Source organism: Furipterus horrens, unplaced genomic scaffold, assembly GCF_987537825.1.
Source record: "Furipterus horrens unplaced genomic scaffold, mFurHor1.1.pri manual_scaffold_21, whole genome shotgun sequence".
Lineage (NCBI taxonomy): Eukaryota > Metazoa > Chordata > Mammalia > Chiroptera > Furipteridae > Furipterus > Furipterus horrens.
The window spans coordinates 1,109,321-1,131,712 of record NW_028327191.1 but is presented as its reverse complement, the minus strand read 5'-3'; the positions used below and the strand labels follow the sequence as shown (position 1 = coordinate 1,131,712).

General features: G+C 57.4%; 2 protein-coding genes across 3 annotated transcripts in view; one reads left to right on the top strand and one right to left on the bottom strand.

Moving 5' to 3' along the window:
- COA8 (cytochrome c oxidase assembly factor 8) overlaps nucleotides 1–20,560 on the top strand; it is a 35,023-nt gene extending 14,463 nt beyond the window's left edge. The window contains exons 2-5 of the mRNA XM_090265564.1: nucleotides 15,690–15,887; nucleotides 16,638–16,701; nucleotides 17,749–17,848; nucleotides 20,170–20,560. Coding sequence (XP_090121690.1) covers nucleotides 15,690–15,887; nucleotides 16,638–16,701; nucleotides 17,749–17,848; nucleotides 20,170–20,365 — 558 coding nt within the window. The 3' untranslated portion in view covers nucleotides 20,366–20,560. The remainder of the gene's footprint in view (nucleotides 1–15,689; nucleotides 15,888–16,637; nucleotides 16,702–17,748; nucleotides 17,849–20,169) is intronic.
- BAG5 (BAG cochaperone 5) lies at nucleotides 238–3,024 on the bottom strand. 2 transcript variants are annotated; one of them, XM_090265561.1, is made up of 2 exons: nucleotides 2,942–3,024; nucleotides 238–1,618 (listed from the first exon to the last, which is right to left on the bottom strand). In XM_090265561.1, the coding sequence occupies exon 2, from the start codon at nucleotides 1,588–1,590 to the stop codon at nucleotides 247–249; it is 1,344 nt and encodes a 447-aa protein (XP_090121687.1). In that variant the 5' UTR covers nucleotides 1,591–1,618; nucleotides 2,942–3,024; the 3' UTR covers nucleotides 238–246. The 2 variants fall into 2 exon arrangements, with proteins under 2 accessions (XP_090121687.1, XP_090121686.1); XM_090265560.1 differs by lacking the exon at nucleotides 2,942–3,024 and adding an exon at nucleotides 2,491–2,632.
- Nucleotides 20,561–22,392: the final 1,832 nt, after the last annotated feature.

Sequence of the window (22,392 nt, the reverse complement as noted above, 5' to 3'; positions counted from 1 at the left end):
TCCATTTTGATTAAAAAGAAAAACAAAAAACATACAGATAATAATCCGAATGAAAAGGTCAGTGTGCTGTTTTGCAACATCAGAAGCAGCAGGTACTGAATATAATTTGCTTAAATCATAAATACTGAGATTGAAATATGCACGTATAAATCACATTTCGGCTCAGTGAACCCACAGACAGCTCCCCATAAACACACGCGCGCGTGTGTGCAAAGTGCCGGACAGGAAGTAAGGCCCGGGGCGGGGCTAATATTCCCACTCATCGGACTTCAGGTCGAGGTAGCTGAGGATGCTCTGGGCCAGCTTCACGGCCTGCTTCCGGGCGGCCTTGCACTTCTCCTCGCCCTGCGGGTCCACAGCGTCCAGGGCCAGCAGCTGCTTCGTGAGCAGCTCCTCCAGCCGCATGTAGTTCTTATCCGTTCGGTTCCCATCAAAGGACAGCACTTCTCCCAGGATCTCAGACAGGTGTCCCAGGATGGTCCAGACGGCTTTGTGCGATGGGTGCTCCTCGCCCACGAATGACCTCCTCTTGTCCAGGGCCTCCTTCAGGTCCACGTGCGTGATGAGGGTCTGCGCCGCGATCACCGCTCTCCTCCGGGCCTCGCGGATGCAGGGGTTCCTCTCCAGGCTCACCTCGTCCAGCTGGCCGATCAGAGCCTGCAGCTCCGCCTTGGCGCTCAGGTACAGTTCAGGGGGACTCTGTGCTTGGAGGAGTTCATTTTTAATTTCTCTCACTCTCGTGAGGACCTTTTCTATTTTTATAATGGAGTGATTCTGTCCCAGGTCAAATGCATGGGTATTATCTGCTTCCTCTTCCAGATCCAAATATTTCAATAACTTGTTGATATCTTCCACGACCTCCCTGCGGTAGTTGCGGACTTCTGTGTGCCCGCACACGTCCAGAGCATCCAGGTCCGCCATCAGCCCCGAGAGCACACAGGACAAGTGCCTGCACGTCTCATCATTGGTCACGCCCATGAGAAGTGCGATCAGAGTGCCTCTGGCCTTGTTCACGTCACACATCACAGAGTTAATTTTGGCCACTGAAGGGTGTGTGTCCTCGGAGAGCGGCAGGGACGGCTGCTTTTTCGTGCACTCTTCGATCACCTCTTGCACTGCACAGATCTTGGCGAGGGTGTGATACCTGGCTTTCCGCAAGGAGATCTTCCCGCCCGTCTTCACGTGTGTCAGCCGCAGGATGATGTCCTGGATGCCCTCCTCAAACTCTTCCGTCACGCAGTTGCCACCACTGTAAAACGGCACGATCTTCTCTTCCACCAGGGACTGGGCTTCCTTGAAGATGTTCTGAATTTCGATCCGGTGGGGGTGGTTCGCATTCTGCTCCAGCTCCTTCAGAAGATGCTCCGTCTCTTGCGCTGCCCTCTTCCTAGCTTGCTGGACATCTCCCTTCCCTTCCGTGTCGACCGAGTCTATCTCAAAGAGCTGTTTCATTAGAATCCTCTCCAGCTTCTTGTAATTCTTGTCATTTGGCAGGCCGCTGAAGCCCGTCACTTGCGGCTCTATACTTTTTACTTCCTTTTGGATTTCCTGAAGCCTACTGATGGAAGGATGTTGGTTTCCCATATCCATACTTTGGTGGCGTTCAGTCTCACGAGCACTAAAAGGAGACAAGAACGATAACTTATTACATTGCCAAGTCTCTGCAGAGCGGAAACCCCTATTCATTTACCCTGAAGTTCTCATTTTGAAAAGCTGTATTCACAAAGGCTTGTCGTGACTGCAGTCCAGAGGGCCGCCACGCCCAAGTACAGACAGAAGTGACCGACCACTTCCGCCGAGCACCTCTGCGCCCGGTGCTCAAGAACAGACGGGGCGAGCGCAGCCGCAGGGAGCGGGCGCTCCGGGCCCAGGAAGGCCTCGCCCCTCCAACTGCGAAGGGAGCAGCTCTCCCCCACGCGCCGCGGGAGCGCTGCGATCCCCCCGCTGGGAAAGAGCACGAGCGTCCCCGGCAACGAGGGAAGCTGCCTCTCCGCACGAGCAGGAACCCGCTGTGGAATGTGAACCAGCGGCGCCGGGGCCTCCACGGCTCAGCCCTATCTCCGCGGCCATCTGGCCGAAGGCTATCTATGTCCGAGTTTCCGGAAAAAGCCGCTCTCAGAGAAACAGACACCCCAGTGCGCTTCCCCGGTCCCCGCTGCTGTCTCCCGCCCTTTCGGTCCCTCGCTGGCCCTCCCTGCAGGGCCGCGAAGCTCCCCGGGAGGGAAGGCGACAGGTTACGCTAAAGGCACCGTGGCGGGCCTTGGAGGCCTCGGACCCCCGCCCCCGTCCTCTCGCGCTCCCCTGCCCCGCAAACGTGGCGACTCGGAACCCTCGTTCACTAGCCTACGACACAGCGCCCTGGGGGGGAGGGATAACCGATGGAGACCAATCCCTCGTGGGTGTCCGAGCCACGAACACGCCTCTGGGGGCCACGAAGGGCAGGCGGCCCGGCTTCTGTCCTCCCCGCTCCCGTCGCGCCCAGCACTGTACCCAGAGCAGGTCTAAGCTGGACTGGCCTTGGCTTCCCGTAGGTGAGCGGCGAGGTGGCAGATCAGCCCGTACGGGGAGCGGCGCCGGCCCTGGGCCCCAAGCTGCATCCCTCGCGCCCCTCCCGGCTAGGTCGGAACGGGGCAGCCGGCGAAGGGGCGGCGGTGGCGGCGGCAGCTACTGGCCGCGGCGGCCGGGGCGGGCATGTCGCCCGGGCCCCCGACGCGCCCACCAGCCTGACCTCACAATGGCCCGCGGGGGAGGGGGCGGGAGGCAGGGGATGCCGTCCCGGCTCGGAGGCCCGGCCCCGCCCCACGTCGGGTCGAGAGGCCCCGGCTGCGCGGAACCTCGCGAGCGCGGGACAGGAGCCGTCCCAGGGGTCCGCGGCTGGGTTGGGGGGAACGCAGCGCCTCCGCGGAGGAGAAAGCCCGCGCAGCCGCTGCGCGGTGCTCACCTGGGCCGCCTGCGCCATCGCGCGCGCCTGCGCCTCCGCGCGCTCCGCCGCCGACGCCTTGTGACTCCGCGGTGCCCGCAGGCGCCGGCCGGCAGCCCCGCCCCGGGCCGAACGCCGCCGACCCTGGGAAAAACGTCCTCCGACGCCGCGGCGCCGCCCGCGCCGCGCCCGTCGCTGGCCTCCGTGCGCAGCAGCCCGGAGCGGCCGTGGCCGAGGAGCGGCTGCCGGGGCCGCCCGCGCCGTCCCGCTACCCCCGCAGCCCGCCGCACGCAGGGAACGCGCACGGTCGGCCCGCCGCTCCCCGCCTCCAGGCTTTGCGACCTGCCGGAAGGCAGCCCCGCGCGCCGTCGCGACGCTGCCGTAGGAGCCGGGGGACGCGGGCCATGGCCGCCCGGCGGGCCCTCGGCAAGAGCCGTCTGTCTCCACTGAGCCGCGCCTTCGCCGGCCGCGGCTGCCAGCTCGCCCCCGAGCGCGGGGAGGCGGCGCCCCGCCCGGTGAGCGGGGTTCCCGGAGAGGCTGAGCCGGGAGGGTGACCGCTCAGGCCGCGCCCCTGGGGCACCTGCGCGTCCGGCCCCGCTGCGGCGGCCGCTGAGCTCCGGTTCCCGGGGCGCCCGCGCCCGCGCCGACTTGCTGCTGCCCCGGAGCCGGCTGGCCGCTGGCAGGGGCCTCGTTCCCGCTTGGGCAGAATGTTCCTTAAAGAGCTCGTGGTGCGCACAGCGTGGCCTTTACTTTCTCGGTCTGTATTTTGGTCTCATTAGTATTAGTGTTTTCTCCGAGCGACGGCAAACTGTCGCCGTACTTTGTAGGGCTTCACGTTGAACCGTTTTCTTCTTTGGAAACTGCACCTGGGCGCGCGTTCCTGGCCCGAGAGCCGCCGAGGCTGGTGCCTGGCAGGCGGGGTTCATGAGCCGCCCTCCTCTGGGGCGATGTTTGGTTTCCGGCAGTCGGAGGCCTCGGGTCCGACGGCCACGGGAGCGAGCTGGCTCGCGGAGTGGCCTGGGCTGCAGGTACAACAATCCACCATTCAACGAAGCACACGGGTACCCCAGACTCGCTAACGGGCCCACGAGGGAGGCCGCAGACCTGGCTTACACGGTCGTTAAAGAGGCGACCGAAGAGCCGGCTTTGAGAATTACAGGACGTGGCTGCCTGTAAGCTCCCGTGCCTTTGGGCTGCCGTTACTAACGTTCTTTCATACGTGTGCCTTTGAAGTTCTGTCTGGTTTACAGTTTAGACGAGAGGTTACCGGGGCAACGGGTCCCGCGGACGCCGGGCCTCTGGCTGGGTCCCTGATGCCGGGGTGGCCGCTCCGACCTCCACTCGTAGGACACAGAGACCAACCCCGCGCCGCGCTCCGAACAGGCCGGGACCGCTCTGGCCGCAAACAGCGCCGGTCTTACGTGGCTCTGATGCCCCGGATGAGTCCCCTCCCGCCTCCGTCACCCAGGCTGGTGGGGCTGCCCCCCCCCGGGGAGGGTGGTGATGGTGGTGGACCTGCTGAGGCCCGAGACAGGCCTTGCCCAGTTCCAGCATTGTGACTGCGGTGCTTTCTAGGATGTGGCCCGTTGTCCTAGACGCGGTGGGGGCGAAGGGCCGCTCTTGCCTGGGGCAGCTGGTGTTTCCTGTGTGTCCCGTCCTGGGGGCTTCCTGAAGGGTCCTGAGTTCCTGCAGCACCCGGAGATTGTTGTCTGTCAGCCTTTGATTTTAAATAGCTTGTCTTCTTAAGAGGAGCAGGGCGCAAACCTTGTGTTTTATCTGAGCAGGGGAACTTCAGTTCATCCTGCATGTTTTTCTCTCGCTCTTGCCCTCGCCCTGAGCTCAGGAGGCCTGGTCCTAATACCTGCACAGCGGATTCCCTCCCTGATGTCCGGGCACCCGTTTTTAATAGAAAATATTACAGAACTCAAGAGTTCGGGTTAGGGACTCAGCTGGGAATGGAGTGTCCCGAGCTGCCTCCTACCTGCGTGACTTTATATATGTCCTTTACCTATATATGTCCTTTAACGTCATTGAGTTTAAGCCTGTCCTCACGTCTTCAAGGGGGACACTTTGAAAGCCACAGGGGCCGCCCTCAGGATTCTGACTGGGGGCTCTGGGGTGGGGCCTGAGTCCCACTGTTTCCTCCCTTTGCCCCTGCCCTGCCCCAGGCCTATTGTGGTATAAGGGCAGGACTTGAAGGGCAAATCTCATTCGCTCTCAGGTTGGTTGCCACTGGTTACATTCTGTGCATTCACATGTGCTTGTCTGGGGTTCCCTAACGTCTGTACTGATAGTTCATGTTCATGTGCTGTTCTAAGTGTCTCACGCATGTTAACTCAGTGAATCCTCAGAACTCCGTGAAGTCATTGCTTTTATCGTCCCCATTTTATAGAGGAGGAAACTGGGCAGTAAGACGGAATGACTTTCTCAGGGTCATAACGTCTGCACATGAGGAATGTCTGTACGTGTTATAGTTCCTACACCCAGAGGGTAGGGAATGACATGTGTTCTCGTAACTTCTGGATCAGAAGGAAAGAGACAGGCCCTCTCCACGGAGAGGCAGGATTTATGAAGAACTGATAATGGAACTGCTGATCTCGTGTTTTGCTTGGATTTTCATTAAGGAGAGTGATCTTCAAACCCCCGGGTGCAGAATAAACATTGTAAGGAGGAAGTTGAAACTCGGGTGAGAGGCCCGCTCGTAGGATTTTAAAGTTAATACGGATGTTTCTAGTATAAAGGGTTTCAGTAAATAGTTGGGAGAGATTAACGCTGGGACGGGAGGACTTTAAAAACCATGTTTAATGCCATTATCATCAAGATGAGGAACTTGGAACCCAGAGAGGTCAGGTAACGATCCTGGTGATGCACAGCAGAGGTGGACCCCCAGCAGGTCTCCCACTCTCAGCCCAGGGTTCCCACGTTCCTGTAACTGGGGCCCCTGCTAAGCGTGGTGGCTGGAAGAGGGCAAAGGCGAACACCGACTCTGGCCCTCATTGGGGAAAGCTGGACACTCCCACTGGCTGGGGGGGGGGGGCGAGGGGGCACATGGGATTCTGGGGGAGGACTTTCGGTCCCCACCCCCGCAGCAGGGGAGTGTGTCGGCGTGGAGACCTGGGGGCACAGAGCCTGGAGCTGGACAGCGACTGGAGACCAGCTAAGCCCCCACGTTTATACTTCTGGGTGGGAGAAGAGGCCCCTGGCGCAGCCTTGGCCAGAGCTGGCAGAGCGTGGCAGGGTGACTTTCCTTTGGGTGTCTCAGCGGTAACCGCTTTGAGGCAGAAGCTTGCGGTTGTTCTCAAAAACTCGGGCGATAATAGCACTGCGAACAGATTGTTGTTCTTGTTATTTTCAGTTCTCGAACCTGTGTAGTCGTCACACAAATAAATAGCTATTTTTAATGTCTTACTCTGACTTTTCCTCTCCCCTTGCTTTTGTCACCCAGACATTTTAGGCAGAAACTTGTCCTTAAGCAAAAGGGTCTTTGCAACGGAGCGCCGTCCCTGGAGATTGGCTTGGGAGGCGGCGCGCGGGAGGGCCCCTGCCGGCGGGGTTCGGTAACACCACCGGGTGCTTTTCCTCCCCCAGCGAAGCGGCACCCGGCCCCCCCATTCCGTTAACGGGGAGAATTACACTAACTCACTGGCTTTCCTTTTCTGTTACCGAAGATAACCTTAAAATGTGTACAAAGGCAAATATAAAGAACTCTGCGTCCACACCTGCTTCTACCATTACCCATTTGTGGCTGTTTATTTCATCTGGACCCTCACCTGGTCCCCCTTCTCGGGTAATTCAGTGGCAGCTCTCAGACATTGTACTTCATCTGCAGTTATTTCAGTACGTATCTTTGAAAGATAGGGGCTTAAAAATATATGTAAACAATACCATGTCACACCTAAAAATATTACAATTCCTTAATGCCAGCAAATGACAATGTTCAAATTTCTTGGATTGTCTTAGAAATGTCAGGAATGGCTTTTTTTAAAAAAGTTTATTTTATTCTCATTTAAGAGAGAGACAAACAGTGATGGGCGAGAGAAACATCCTCACGTGCCCCCAACTGGGGATCAAACACACAACCCAGGCATGTGCCCTGACTGGGAATCGAACCAGAGACCCTTTGGTTCGCAGGACGACGTTCAATCCACTGAGCCACACCAGCCAGGGCTGTTTCTTTTTTTAAGCTATAGGTTTTGACTCAATCCCCTTCCTATTTTTTAAAGCATTTTATTTGGGGCGGGGAAAGGCTGTGTCATTTAGAAGTCCCCGCCATCTGGATCTTGCTGATTCCATCCCCAGGGTGTGATTTAATGTGTCCCTCTGACCCCTGCATCCCGGTGAGTTGACAGCTGTGCCCTAGAGCCTTGACCTCATTCATAGTTGACTTTTTTTTTCCCCGAGAAGACTACTTCCTTGGCGGTGTGCTCTTCCGTGGGGCCTGATTGCTTTTCTGATGTGCAGCCCACCTGGGGCTCTTGGTATCCAGGCATCTTGGTTCCCATGCTTCGTCCTTTGCCGTGGTGCGCTGATTGGTCTAGGGGTCTCCGACCCTCCAGGAGGAAAAGGCTTTCAGGCGCCCCCGCAGGGCAGTCGGGCCCATCCCGCAGACCGGAGGGCGCCGCACGGACACTCCATCTTGCCAGGCTTCGTTCCTCCCGGCCGCGCCTGCTGCCTTGACTCAGACGCACGCGGTGTTGTGCGAGGGCGCTGGGACAGGTCTGCGCCCCAAGTCCTGGCTTCTGGGAGGGGAGGCCCCAGGTGCGCGAGTGCAGAGGAGCAGGCGCCGGAGCCGGGCAGCTGCGCTCTGCGGAGGAGCCCGCAGGTGACAGGCGGAGACGAGCGCCCCGGGCGCGCGCTGGGGGGCGGGGGGGGGGCAGGACAGGTACGAGCCGCCCACAGGCCCCGCAGGCCTTCCGTCCGCGCCCCCTCCCCGCCGCCCCTGCTTAAGCGCTAGACGCTTGTGCTGGAAGAACCGTAGGTTACAGCGATTGTCCAGGCTTCAAAGCGCTGCTTCCTTTTACAAAAGGACTTTCTCCTCCCAAGTCCCTTCTCCCTTTGAAATGGCAGTTGTGGGGGGAACAAAGGCCGGCGAGGTGTTCACGGGGAGCCCGGACCGGGAGCGCGGCCGTCGCTGAGCCCTGCCCTCTCGAGCGCGCCTCGTGGCGGCGCCGGGGAAGGCGGCAGGCCAGGCCCGGGGCGGGTGGGGGGCGCGGGTGGGGTGGAGTCCTCCGTCTCGCCCCGCACTGCTCCCGCCGGCCCGCCTCCGCCCCCGCGCTCCCGGTGCCTTTGAGGGCGGCCCCTTCCCTCGGAGACCAGCTGCGCTTCGCGGGCGCAGAGCGGCCGAGTCCAGAAGTACGTGCGGAGGAGGTTTCTAAAGGGGCTCTTGTTTGTGGTCAGCGAACAGGCCCACAGGAAGAGGTGGTGATCGGACATTGTTCTTAGAACGGCGGGTGACACTGAGGACCCGTGGGGCGCAGTCCTGCCTTTCCTGTCGGAGCAGGACGCGGTGTCAGATCGGCTGCTGCCGCCCTGAGGATCAGCGGAGTTTCGGGGCTGAGCCGGGTGGGGCGCCCTGGCCGTCCCGGGGCAGCTGCCCACCTGCGTGGCGCCGCTCAGCGGCCCGGCTTCGCAGTGACGCTCGGGGAGACCTTTAGAAATACCAGCGTGGAAACGGTGCCGGTTAGGGCGTCGGAATCGGCAAGAGGGGCTGAGTGAGAACGGACTCACCCCCGGCCAGCAGCTACGGAAGGGCACTGTTTTTAAAAAAAGATTTTATTTTCAGAGAGGAAGGGAAACCTCCATGTGCGGTTGCCTCTCACACACCCCAGCTGGGGACCCGGCCCGCAGTCCCGGGCCTGTGCCCTGCCTGGGGATCGAACCGGCGACCTTCGGGCTTGCGGGATGACGCTCGGCCCACCGAGCCACACCAGCCAGGGCTGGAGGGACCCTCTTGACGACAGTGACTTGTGGCTGGCTCAGAACTCCAGATATTCTGAGGCCGTATCTAGTTAAACTTGACGAGTCTTCCCATCAAGTCGTTCATCTAAATCAAGCTTTTTGAAGGTGATGTGCATTTATTGACTCTCGAGGTGAGATTTCTTTGCAGTAAAATGAATGCCCCCACTTTAAGGATTCATTTGATGAGTTTTGAGACATGTCTTAAATTTTTCAGTGCCCACCCCAATGAGAGCAAGAATGTCCCTCCAGTCCCCTCTCCCTCAGGCCACTGCTGGGCTGCTGGCTTTTCCTAGAACGTTGCACAGGCGGAACTATGTGATCTGCCCTCTGGTGCCTGGCTCTCTAGGTCAGTTGTTTTTTCTTTTTTTAAGAATATTTTATTGGTTATGTTGTTACAGTATCCCAATTTTTCCCCTCTTTGCACCCCTCCACTCAGTACCCCCTTCCCTCCAGCAGTCCCACTCCCCCTTAGTTCATGTCCATGGGTCCTGCCTGTATGTTCTTTAGCTTTTCCATTTCCTATATTATTCTTAACTCCCCCCTGTCTGTTTTGTACCAACCGACTATGCTTCTTAGTCCCTGCACCATTTCCCCATTTCTCCTGCTCCCCCTCCCAGCTGATAACCCTCCAAGTGATCCCCACACCTATGATTCTGTTCCTATTCTGGTTTGCTTAGTTGGGTTTTATGTTTTAGATTCAGTTGTTGACAGTTGTGAGTTTGTTGTCTTTATTTTCCCCCACAGTGCCTGGCGCACGGTATGTACCCAAGTGTCAGTTATACGGTAATTAATGCTTGGCTCCAGTGTCCTGTGAGCTCAATTCCCAATCAGCAGTTAAATCTTATCAGCTCTGTCACCAAAGAAGCCTCTCCTGTCCTTTCCTTCCGTTGTGTGTGTGTGTGTGTGTGTGTGTGTGTGTGTGTTATTTTTAAAAGAAGTAAATCTTTGCCCTGACTGGTGTGGCTCAGTAAATTGAGTGCCGGCCTGTGAACCAAAGGGTCACCGGTTCAATTCCCAGTCAGAGCACAGGTCTGGGTTGTGGGTCAGGTCCCAGTTGGGGGCACGTGAGAGGCAACCACACATTGATGTTACTCTCCCTCTCTTTCTGTCTCCCTTCCCTCTCTGTTTTTTTCTTCCTTATGTTCCAAATCATTGATTTGAACCCTGGTTTCCTTCCCTTCACCACTGGTTTCAAGTGGATTCCTTTGTTTCATTTAGTGAAGCCTTCACTTCTCTTTATGCGTTTGCTGTACTCAAGCATGTCTGTCAAGCCTGTGAGCATCTTTATCACCAGTGTTTTGAACTCTGCATCTGTTAGGTTGGCTATCTCCTCATCTGTTAGGTTGGCTATCTCCTCGTCGCTTAGTTCTCCCACTGGAATCTTGATCTGTTCCCTCTTTTGGGCCACACTTCTCTGTCTCCTCATCTTTACAGGCTCCTGTGTTTGTCTCCGCATCCCAGGTAGAGCTGTTATGTTGTAAGGGGCAGAGTCTTAGGTATTGTCAGTAATGGGCAAACTATTTCACCACGTTGTGGCGCTGTATGTGGGGGAGGGGTCCGAGAGGGAACAATGCCACTTGCTCAGTACTCACCCCTTTTCCAAGCACTTCTCCCACTTCCGCACCGGAGTGGTGTCCTTCTAGCTGATGCCCTGGCCGTCGTTCCCAGAGTGGGTGGGTCTGCGGACGATCTAGGACCGTGGGGGCCCTTTAAACAAGTGGACTCTGCTGAGAGACCGGCAGTTTCTTCCTCTGCCCCAACCCCCACTGGTCTGCACAGTCAGAAGCAATGAGGCCTGATTTTCCCGGCGCTGGGACTGTGAGCTGCGTGGTCTGGTGAGGAGCTGGGAGCGCTCCCCAGGTGTCCCTCCCAGCTTTTATAACGTGTGACTGCGTTCCACCAGCCACAGCCGCTGTTGCCACCGTCATTGCCGCCACCACACCGCACCCTCTCCGCCCCTGCTCTGTCTCTCTTACCTGTCTGGTTGAGTGTTTCCTTTCTGTTTGTGTGCTGGACTTCCACGCAGCTCGGTTTTCTGGAACGTCTGGTTGTCTCCAGTTTGACGCAGATGTAACCCTCCTCGGTCGTGGAGGAAGACGAGCGTGTCTGCCTGTGCCTCCATCTGGGCCGGGAGCCCCTCCGTGTAGTTTTTGCTGTGTCGGAGGCTCACGCCTGTCTGGTGCTGGGCAGTTCTGTAGTCGCTCCTGGAGGGAGGGGTGGGTGGGGGGCTGTTGTTCCCAGGTGTTGCTTTTTAAAAAATAAGGTATACCAGACTTTCAAGTTGAACTGATTTTTTTCCACTGATGAACTTTGGTTACATTGATCCTTTAAAAGATAAATAGAAAGGTAGTCTTTTGATTAACTGACCTTTTAATTTTAATATCAGCCCTGGCTGCTGTGGCTCAGTGGATTGAGTGCTGGCCTGTGAACCTAAGAGTCGCCAGTTCAGTTCCTGGTCAGGGCACGTGACTGGGTTGCAGCCCAGGTCCCCAGGTGAGGGCTTGTGAGAGGCAACCGATCAGTGTTTCTCTCCTTCTCTTTCTCCCTTCTTCCTCCTCTCTCTAAAAATAAATAAATTAAATTAAAAATAATTTTAGATCGGGCCAAGTTGGAGGCGTAGGTAGACATGCTGCCTCTCCCTCCACAACTAAGAAGGAAAACAACTACCTCAGAACTAAAATAGAAAAACTGGATCTACCAGAAAATCGAGCTGCATGGAAGTCCAGCAAACAAAGATATAAAGAAGAAGTATTCACCCAGACAGGCAGGAGGGGCGGAGCTGGGGCGGAGAGGACGTGGTGTGGTGGTGGCAGCAGTGGTGGCAGTGGCCGGCAGTGGGAAGCACAGTCACACGTTATAAAAGTTGGGAGGGACACCTGGGGAGCGATCCCAGCCCCAGACGAGGCTGCGCAGCCCACAGTTCCGGGAAGTGAAGGCTATACTAAGTGAAACGAAGGAAAATCTACTTGAAACCAGTGGAGAAGGGAAGGAAACCAGGGTTCAGATCAACGTTTTGGAACATAGGGAAGAAATAAACAGTCAACCGGTACAGAAGGAGGAAGCAAGAATTGAAAAAAATAAGGAGAGGCTTAGGAACCTCTGGGACAACTTAAACATGCCAACATCCAAATCATAGTGGTGCCAGAAGGAGAAGAGGAAGAGCAAGAAATTGAAAATTTAGTTGAAAAAATAACAAAGGAAAACTTCCCTAATTTAGTGAAGGAAATAGACATACAACCCCAAGAAGCACAGAGAGTCCCAAACAAGCTAGATCCAGAGAGGACCACACCAAGACACATTGTCATTAAAATGACAAATGTGAAAGATAAAGAGAGAATCTTAAAAGCAGCAAGAGTAAAACAGAGATTTACCTACAAAGAGGTTCCTATAAGACTATCAGCTTATTTCTCAAAAGACACTGCAGGCAAGAAGGGACTGGCAAGAAGTATTCAAGGTGATGAAAAGCAAGGACCTACAACTAGGATTACTCTATTCAGCAAAGCTACCATTTAGAATGGAAGGGCAGATAAAGTGCTTCCCAGAGAAGGTGAAGCTAAAGGAGTTCATCATCACCAAGCTGTTATTATATGAAATGTTAAAGGGACTTATTTAAGAAAAAGATCAAAACAATGAACACTAAAATGACAACAAACTCACAACTATCAACAACTGAATCTAAAACATAAAAACAAAATCAAACTAAGCAAACCAGAATAGGAGCAGAACCGTAGGTATGGGGATCATTTGGAGGGTTATCAGCTGGGAGGGGGGAGGGGGAGAAATGGGGAAATGGTGCAGGGACTAAGAAGCACAATTGGTAGGAAAGAAATAGACAGGGGGAAGTTAAGAATAATATAGGAAAGGGTGAAGCCCAAGAGCTTCTAAGTATTGTTACAGAAACAGGGGAGTCCAAAAATCCCCAGAGTTTGCTGCTGGGGGATGGGGAGAAGGAAGCAGCTTTTCAAATGCTTCCACATGCCTGAGGCTGGTGGCTACTGTCTTTCTTATGCAAAATGGCTTTAATGCATCCAAAGCCTCAGGCAGATGGGAGGAGTCTTGAACCAGGGGACGGTATGGAGAAAGCACACAGAGCCTACGTAAGGGTCTGTGAATGGTCAGAACTGTTTGCAACGCCCACTGCGTCTGACGCAGTCAGGGATATATAAGCAGCTGCAGACATTTTAGCTGAGACACTCTCTGGCTCTCGCTCGTGCTCTCACTCTGACACTCTGGCTCTCTGACTCGGGTTCTCACTCGCGCTCTGGCTCTGGCGCTCGGACTCTCTCTGGCTCTCGCTCGTGCTCTCTCTCTGGGACTCTCTCTGGCACGCTCGTGCTCTCACTCTGACTCTCTCTCGCTCTCTGACTCGGGTTCTCACTCGCGCTCTCGCTCTGGCGCTCTCTCTCTGGCGCGCCCACGCGCTCGCTCTCGCTCTCTCGCTCTCTCGTGTGCTCCCTCCACGTGGCTTGGAGCAGGGGTCTCCAGACTGCTTTAAGAGACTCTCGCCATGCAGTTTTGAGAAGGAGAGAAGATCCACGCGGTTTGCAGGAAGAAGGCAGTTTGCAAGGAGGCTGAGAATCCAGGCGGTCCTGCATTGAGAGCTGGAGGGCACCACAGCACAGAAAGGACCTCCCCAATCAGATTGAATGATTGGCAGCTGCTGGTAAAGCTGAACTGTGTTTGGAAAGTAGGGAAACGGTTTCTCTGACTTTCCTAAAACTAGCCTGGTTTGGTAGTGGGGAGGCAAGGATATGTGTTTGTGGGTGTTTTAAAGAGCATAAGACTTAACAACAGAAATCCGCAAATAACTAAATCTATATAACTGTTAAATAAACAGTTCTTTTTCTTTTCACTAAACTCTGGTATTGAGAGTTATAATTTTGGCGGCGGGCAATCGGGCCCCTAACTAAAGAGCCCGTGGGTTTGTTTTCAACTGGAGCAGCCCAGGGGTTCTGTAACAGTATGACCCATGGACATGAACTAAGGGGGGTGGGATTGCTGGAGGGAAGAGGGTACTGGGCAGAAGGGAGCAAAGGGCAAAGAAATTGGGACAACTGTTGTAACATAATAAAATATACTTTATTAAAAAAATAATTTTAATATCGGGCTTGTTGAAGTCCAATTTACATTGAGTAAAATTCACTCCTGACAAACATGCACAGCACAATTCAAAATATAGAACATTTTCACCCTGGTGGTGTTGCTCAGTGGATTGTGTACCGGCCTGTGAACCGAAAGGTCGCCAGTTTGATTCCCAGTCAGGGCGTAGGCCTGGGCTGTGGGCCGGGTGCCCTGAACTGGGGGTGTGTGAGAGGCAACTGACGCATGTTTCTCTTGCATGTCAATGTTTCTCTCCCTTTCTCCCCCCCCTCTCTAAAAATAAATAAGTAAATAAAAAATATTTTTTAAAAAAGATATAGAACCATTTTATCACCCTACAGACTCCTTTGTACCCACCCAGCCCGCCCTCGCCACTGTCCCATAGCCGTGGGGTCACGCAGCCTCTGGAGCGGGGCTGCTCACTCGCTCGATGCGTTCGGGTCCCGCCGGAGCTGCCTGCGGCCCTTGCTGAGCAGTGTCCTTGTTCCCAGAGGTCATTTACCACTGGAGGAAGGACGTCTGGGCTGCTTCCAAATTTGGCTGGTTTTGAAGAGAGCCACTTGAAACAGTCACAGACAGGTTTTTGTGTGAACATTCGTGTTCGTTCGTCTTGGGTAACGACTCTGGGCGGGGTGGCCGGGTTGTGTGCCGAGTGCACGTTTGATTTGGCAGTGGACTGCCGACCTTTCCCAGCGTGGCGGCGCCGTTTTGCGTCCCCCGAGCCTTGTGTGGGAGCGCGACCGTGCATCCTGGACGGCTCCGGATTGTCAGCTTTGGGGTGTTTGTTGGTTTGGCCGTATCAGTAGGAGTTCAGCAGGATCTCACTGAGATTTGCTTTGCTTTTCCATAATGACTAAGGATGTTAAGCATGTTTCTCTGTGCTTATTTGCTGTTTACATATCTAGAGAAACTTTTATTTTGCTGTTTGGCCCATTTTTGATTGGGTTGTCTGCTTTCTTATTACTGAGTTTGAAGAGGTTTTCATGTGCCCTGGAAGGAAGCAGGCCTCCTCCGGACTTGCATGCACTTTGTCCCGTCTGTGGCTTGTCTCCGTGGTCTGCACAGCGTCTGTGAAGGGCGGAACATTTGACCTCGGGAGACGTCCAGTCTGTCCGTATTTTGTTTTTCGGATTGTGTGTTTGGTGTGGAAGAAGTCTTTGCCCAATCCAAGGTTGTACGGTTTCCTGCCGCGTTTATAGTTTTAGATTTTACATTTAAGCTTTTGATCCATCTTGAGTTAATTTTCGCATGTGTTGCAAAGTACAGGTTGAGATTCTTGTTTTGTATTTAGTGTTGAATTGTTCTAGAACCCATGCAAATATGTTTTCCGTAACGTTAATATGTGTTACAGTTCTTTAAAAAGAGGACACTGCCCTGGCTGGTGTGGCTCAGTGGATTGAGTGCTGGCCTGTGAACCAAACGGTCGCCGGTTCGATCCCCAGTCAGGGCACAGGCCTGGGGTGCAGGCCAGGTCCCCAGTTGGGGGCTCACAAGAGGCAACCACACATGGATGTTTCTCTTCCTCTCTTCCCCTCTCTCAAAAAATAAATAAATCTTAAAAAACAAAACAAAACATTTAAAAATATAAACAAATAAAAGTAATAAAAATAAAAAGAGGACATAGCGAGGAGCTCCCGTGGCTCTGCACTGTTCCTCGTACGGCGCTAGAAGACTGGCTCAGTCGTATATTAGACCCATCATTTTGTTACAGGTCTCCGGGTTCTGCCCTCCAAGGCAGTCTTGCCATGACTGGATAGGACCCCCGGACAAATATTCCAACCTTCGCCCCGTTCACTTCCACGTCCCCGCAGATGAATCGGCCGCGGAGCAGAAGCTCAGAGAACTGAGGCAGGAAACCCAGGAGTGGAACCAGCAGTTCTGGGCGAACCAGAACTTGACTTTCCGCAAGGTGGGTTCCGGGTCGCGGCAGGGCGGCAGGGACCCCCTTGGCCACGTGGGGCGCCGGGCCTCCCGGTCACCGCGGGCGCCCCTCCCTCATCACCTAGGGGAGCCGCCCCGGGAACCTCGCTCCTGTTCGGTCCGCTGACCGAGGCAGGCGCGGTTTCTTCCGTGCCCGCCATTTGCAAAAGCCCGGGCGCCCTGTGTCTGCTGGCGCCTCGGTCCGCGCCTCGCCCGCGTGCCTGTGTGCGCGTGGGTGCGTGCACACACTTCAAGCCCACGTGTGACTGTATGTAAACACGTTGCTCACTCACGGGCTCACACATCTTGAGTGCGCGGAGGCGAAGGGAGCGGGAAGCCGGCGCGCGCGCACAGGGGTCTCCGTGCCCGGCACGGCCGGCTTCGGGGCGTCGCTCCTCCCGAGAGCTCGGGGTTCTGGGCGGCGCGCCGGGGAGCGAGCTGCGTGGGGGCAAGTGTGAGTGTTCGCATCCGGCGGCGAAGCGTCTCCCTGTGGGGGTGCGTCAGTGCAGAGGTGGCCCCCCTTCTGTGGGCTGGTGACCAGGCTGCCGCCCGGAGCTCATTAGCCAGCGCGTGTGCGAGACCCCGTCAGGCGTGGCACTTGTAACCAAACTCGGACAGTGGGCCGCGGGCGTGGGGAGGCCACTTCTCAGAAGGCCGTGTCCGGCTTCCGCAGGGCGCTGGGCGCTGTCCCAGCCGGGAGACGGGGAGGCACAGGGATTCTCACGTTGTCCTCTTTCAGGAAAAGGAGGAGTTTGTCCGCTCGCGACTCCGAGCTAAAGGCCTGGGACTGGGAGCCGAGGCAGGTTGGTTCGCTGGTCCTTTCTCTTGGTTAAACAGCTGCATGAGGAGGGGTGCAGGGGAGGAGTTCGGGGGGGCCAGGCCCTGGGTGTCTCCGTGGGACAGCTGTCTGCCCTCCTGCCCCCTTTGGTGATTCGGGGTCACCTTCCCCAGGGTTCCTGACCTCGGGTCTCGGTCCCATGCAGAAACCTAGCGTCCCCCCGAAGTCGCCCCAGCTTTGTCCCTCGTGCAGGCTCATCTCCTCGCCTTTGTCGGCACGTCCGCACCCCCGCCACCCCAAGACTCGCTGGGGTGCAGCCTGCCGGTTCTCTGCCTGTCCTGTCGCGGCGCCCCCTGACTGCTCCGTGGCCTCTGGTCTTTAAATCGGGGCGGGAAGCTTGTTCTGTGAACGCTGCCGCGGGGGGTCTCTGTTTCTCCTCCGCCCCGCCGTCGTGTGGAAGCAGCCCCGGGGGACCCATGAATGTCCACCCATGACAGGCAGGGTGCGTCCGCATGGGCACCACGTACAACACCAGCTTGCTCGGGCGCTGCCCCACCTGCCCTCTGGACCTGTGCTGGTTCGTAGCCCCTGGCGGTTTGCTCCCCGTTCCCCGCCCCGTGGGGTCCCAGTTACCCTTTGGGACCAGCTGAGAGGCCATCTCCCGGGCCTGGACCCCCGCGGCTCCCCAGGCAGCCAGCCACCTTGTTCTTGCCCGGTAGCCACCGTCCCTCCGTCCAGGCATTTACCAGACATCAGCCCGGACCAGGGCGGGCGCTGGGACATGGGCCGGGGCACAGACGGCCGCGTGGGCGGGGCCTTCAGGTCCCCGAGCGGGGACGCACTCCTCCCGCTGCTCTGGTCTTCGTGTCCTCTGACTTATTCCCCCGTCTCTCCTCCTCTTCATGCTCTTGTAAGTGGAACTTTTTAAACTTCCTTTTCAGGGTGTTTATCGCTGATATTTGTACATTGATCTTGTATTCTGCAAGCTTGCGAAACTCGCGTTTTCGGTTGGTAATTGTTTGTGGGCTCCTTTCCCTTAAGTATTGATGTTCAAGAGGATGTTTGTTTTCAGATCAGAAAGATCAGAAAGCAACACTGAGTGCAGAGGAAATGGCCGACTTTTACAAGGAGTTTTTAAGTAAAAATTTCCAGAAGCACATGTGCTACAATAGGTAGGTGTTTTCTTCTTTTCCTAAACACGCGATGCCCACACGCACACAGGGGAGGCTGTTTTCTCCCCTGAGCTGCACGACGTTCCCGTGGGCGTCGAAGGTGGAGGTTGCTGTGGCGCAGCATTTGCACCTGTGGGCGAGACTGACCCTGAGGGCGCCTGAGTGGGGCCCGGGGCGGGGGGACGGCACAGGACCACCCGTGTCTGCGAGCGAGGAGGCGCGAGGCCACGGGCCACAGGGTCCCGCACGGGAGCCGTCACGAGGGGCTCCCGTGGGCCAGAGAGGCCGTTTCAGCCGCCACAGAAAATGACCTCAGTGGATTAAAAATACATCAGACCCAGAAACACCTTTGCGATCCTGATGACAGGCTCGCTGGTCACCTCCGGGAAGGCTGGGCCGTCAGCTCGCTCTTCTGAAGACGGACAGCTGGAGGAGCGCAGCCAGGGAGCGCCCGCCGGTCCTGCCGGCCTGTGCTGGCTCTCGGCTGGGTGGCCAGGCAAGGGGCGCTGTCTGTGTGTGTGTGGGGGTCACAGGTGGGGCAGCAGTGCAGGGACCGGAAGGTCACCTGTTCCTAATGGTCTGGGCACCGGTGCCCCCCACGGCTGCCGGGAGCCGCGGCCCTGCTTCCCGGGGCAGCTGCACACCGCCAGCCAGGGGTGCTCTTACCAGACAGAGGACTGGAGCCCAGCCAGGCTCCTGGTCTCACGAGCATCAGTCAACAGGGGAAAAGGAAAAAGGGTGTCCGTGGGGGAGAGAGGGGCTCATAGAAGACTGAGCTCAAAATGACAGCCCGAAGGGACAGTCCCAGAAGGTGGGAAATTTCACAAGACACACGATCCAGTTCCAACAAGTAACTGGAATTGGGGGAGAACAGGAGGGGGAACGATTATAGGTGAAAAGTGATGTCACTGCAGCGTGTAGACCACGTTTGCCTCCTGAGGCGGCCACCCAGCCTGTGAGGAGCAAGTGGAACAGCGACTGTGAGGCTGCGCTGGTCGGTCCGGGTGCCGGCACATGTGGTGATGGGGTTTGGCTGTGTTTTAGCAAAGGTTTTAAACGTATATGGTGGTGTGTGTTTCCCGGTGAAATGATAATACGTGATGTTTGAGGTTTGCTTTAAACTGTAACAACGAGGCAAGATCGAGTTGGTGGCTGAGGCTGGGTGAGCTCCTACGGGTGACGGGGACGCGGGTGCCCTTGTGCGCGACTCTGAGCTGCTCAAAGTGTCCAGTGAAGCCGGTGCCTGCAGGGTCCCTTCAGACTGCGCATCCTCTCCGTCACGCTCGGGACAGGAGCGGCCGCGGCCGTGGTGCTGGAGCCTCTGTCCCACCTCCCCGTGGACACAGGAGACGCTGTGTCCCCTTCCCCGCCCTTGACCCTGGGAGTCATCTGTGGGGCGGAGTGGCACCCGGCCTTTCCTGAACGGAAGAACTTCAGTCTCAGCGGGATGCCGGCTTTTGTCTGTCTTTCCTGGAGGCCTTTCTCGCCCAGGGCACTGCTTCCCACGTGTAGCGCCAGTGACAGGACGGGAAGGTGGTTCTCGTGGGGACAGGGTTTCTCCCTGACCACGCGAGGCCTCCAGCAAGCAGGCCTTTGTACCCTGGGCTGCTGCTTTTCTGAGCTCGTCGGGACCAGACGTGTGCCACGGTCACGCGTTTGCTCATGGGGCCAAAACTGCCGGCACCTGCCGCCCAGCTTCCCGGGGCTGAGCGCCGAGATGCGGCGTGGCCTCCGTGGCGGAGCCGTTCCCAGCTCTGCCTGTTCAGCCGCCAGCAGTGGCGGGTTTGCAGGCCGGGTGTGAGCTCTGAGTCGCTCAGAGGCGGGCCGGCCTTGGCTGCGAGCTCCGTCCAGGGTCTGCAAGAGACGCTGGGGAGTTAAGTTTCTAGAGGCGCAATTTACACGGCAGCTCAGGCCGCCTGGGGAAAGAGCATGCGGAGCTTTGTGGTGCTGGCCCTGGGGGGACACACGCTTCTCCGAGGGAGCGCTCCTGTGGCGTGCCTCTCGTGCGCTCGGGTGCAGAGCCGGCTCGGCCCCCAGCCCCACCTCAGGCACCGTGCCTCTCTGAGAGTGCCCCTCGCCCTTGGGAGGCCCCCAGCGTCGGCGGCTCCCCTGGAGCTTTCCAGCAGAAACCAGAGGCAATGGCAGAGCCTGCGGGAGTGGACGCGGTGGGGTCTGCGTGGTTCTGGGCAACTCCGTGCGGGGCCTCCTTGGCCCGGGATGTGCCTGGTGCAGGGGGAGGCTTTCCTGAGGACGGGGGCGGGGAGGACGCTGGGTCCGGCCCTGTCCGGCAGTGTGTCACTGTGCTGTCCTTTTCTCTGCAGAGACTGGTACAGGCGCAACTTTGCCATCACCTTGTGCATGGGCAGGGTGGCGTTGGTGAGGCTCTGGAACAAGCTGAGGCTGAAGCAGAGGGAGGCCAGCAGGATGGAGTCTGCCCCGCCCCGCGCTCCCGGCTTCCCCACGGGGCCGCTGGTTCCAGGCGCGCGTGCCACCAGGGATCTGAAAGCCTGCAAGTGACCCGAGTCTCTCCCCTTCTTCCTGGGGCCCCGGGCTCACGCTGCTGCAGGGCAGGCCGGGAGGACGCGGGCCCCGGCGCACGGGGGCCACAGGGCTCGTCCTGAGTGGACGCCCAGCGGGCTCTGGTCCCAGAAGTGGTTTTATACCCATTCAAAATAGAAGAACATGAAAATGTTAATAAAATGTCACCTGAAACGTGTGACTCCTTGGACAGCAATGATTGGGAAGCTGCTACGGCGTCACTGCCCCTCCGTGACGCACCGGGGCCCTCGGTCTGATGGCAGGTGGCGCCTGCGAGAGCTCTCCTGCACATGCCGCGGCGAGGTGCGCCCTGGGCCCGGCCTCTGCGCCGTGGGAGTGGGGCTGCGTAGGGAAGAGACGACAGGGTTCTTGGTGCCGCATCTGGGAGCTGTGTGGCATGGGGACCGTGGCCCGTGGGAGGGGACACCGGCCCCAGCAGCCAGGCCACTCAGCAGGCTGTCCCTCAGTAGGTGAGTGGGATTGACCAAAAGCCACTTGGCAAGCAGCTTATATTCCAAAACGAGGCAATAGGGTAATAAGATTGGATTTTTTCTCTGGCTTGTAAAGTACGGCCCCCGGAGATGACGGGCACGGAGAAACGGCGCGCACCATGGGGAGCACGTCACCCGTGCACTCTCTAAGGGTGCACGGAACCGAGGGTGAGCCTGAGGACTCATTGGCTGCCCCCGCCAAGCGCCTGAGGCCAGGCTCTGTCCCCGGTCTGTGCGCCGAACAGCGTGGAACACGGTTTCACCGAAGTAACGTGTCATTCCCTCCTCTGTGCTGCTGACTGCAGGCCCTCAGCCTGTCCCCAGCACTGTGACAGACACTGCGTCTGCCCAGGAATGAGAGAAGGGGTACTGGCAGGGTTACGGTCCAGGGGTGGGGTGCTCAGTCCCGTGTGGGCGAGCCCAGGAGCCAGGAGTTGTTTCTTAGATTTAAAAAAAGAATTTTATAGATTATATTTGTTTTTAGAGAGAGGGGGAGGGAAGGAGAAAGAGAGGGAGAGAAACATCCATGTGTGGTTTCCTCCCACACACCCCCAACTGGGGACCCGGCCCACAGCCCAGGCCTGTGCCCCGACTGGGGATCGAACCGGCGACCCTTTGGTTTGCAGGCTGGCGCTCAGTCCACTGAGCCACACCAGCCAGGGCTGCTGCTTAGATTTTAATCCCTCCTCAGTCCCTGAAATTCAGATGGACATCAGCAGCATCTGGGGGCCGTCCTCCCTGGGCGAAGTGACACTGGGATAAACGGCAGCCGGCCTCAGGGTCGCTTCTTGTCCTTTTTTCACGTCAGTTCTTAAGAGGTTTTGACGGTGACTTTCCATAGTAACTGCAAAAGCCAAGTGGACCGTCGCTTGAAAGGAAGTTTGTTCTCAGGAAGGTGAAGTCCAGGGTGGGCGGTAAAGGTGCGTGTGCACCCGCCGCGCCATCACAGACCAGTAACGGCACGTGTGTCGCCATCACCGCCCACGGGGCAGAGGGGGACGTGAGAGGTGCCAGTGTTTGTAGCCTCTGGGATGGCTGGACAGCCACACGGGTGTGCGCCTGGGGGCCCCTGCACTCGTGGGGGTGCGCTGACGCACACCGGGAGGCGTGGGATCGTGTAGTCCCGGCTGTTAGCCAGCGCCTGGAGAGGACCCTTCCGCACGTGGGTCAGCTGGGGAGCCACAGCCAGTCCGGGAGGCCTTACCAAACCAGCCCTCCCTGGCAGCTTTCCGGACTGACCTGCTCAGACCCCGGGGCTCCTAGGGCAGCTTCTCCAGGGTTCAGGGAACAGAAGCTCACCCCAGTGAGTTCCGGGCAAGGGTGGGGGGCAGACAACCGAGCAAAGCCAGAGCTCTTCAGAAACAGACCCCACCGGGCCCTGGCAGTGCCAGGCCAGGTCCCTGTTGGGGGGCGGGGGCGGGGGGGGGGGTGGGCAGCGTGGCTGAGGTGCACCTGCTGTGCCCACCAGAGCTCTTAGGCCTGAGGCCGTGGGCACGCTGCCTTCTCGGGCCCAAG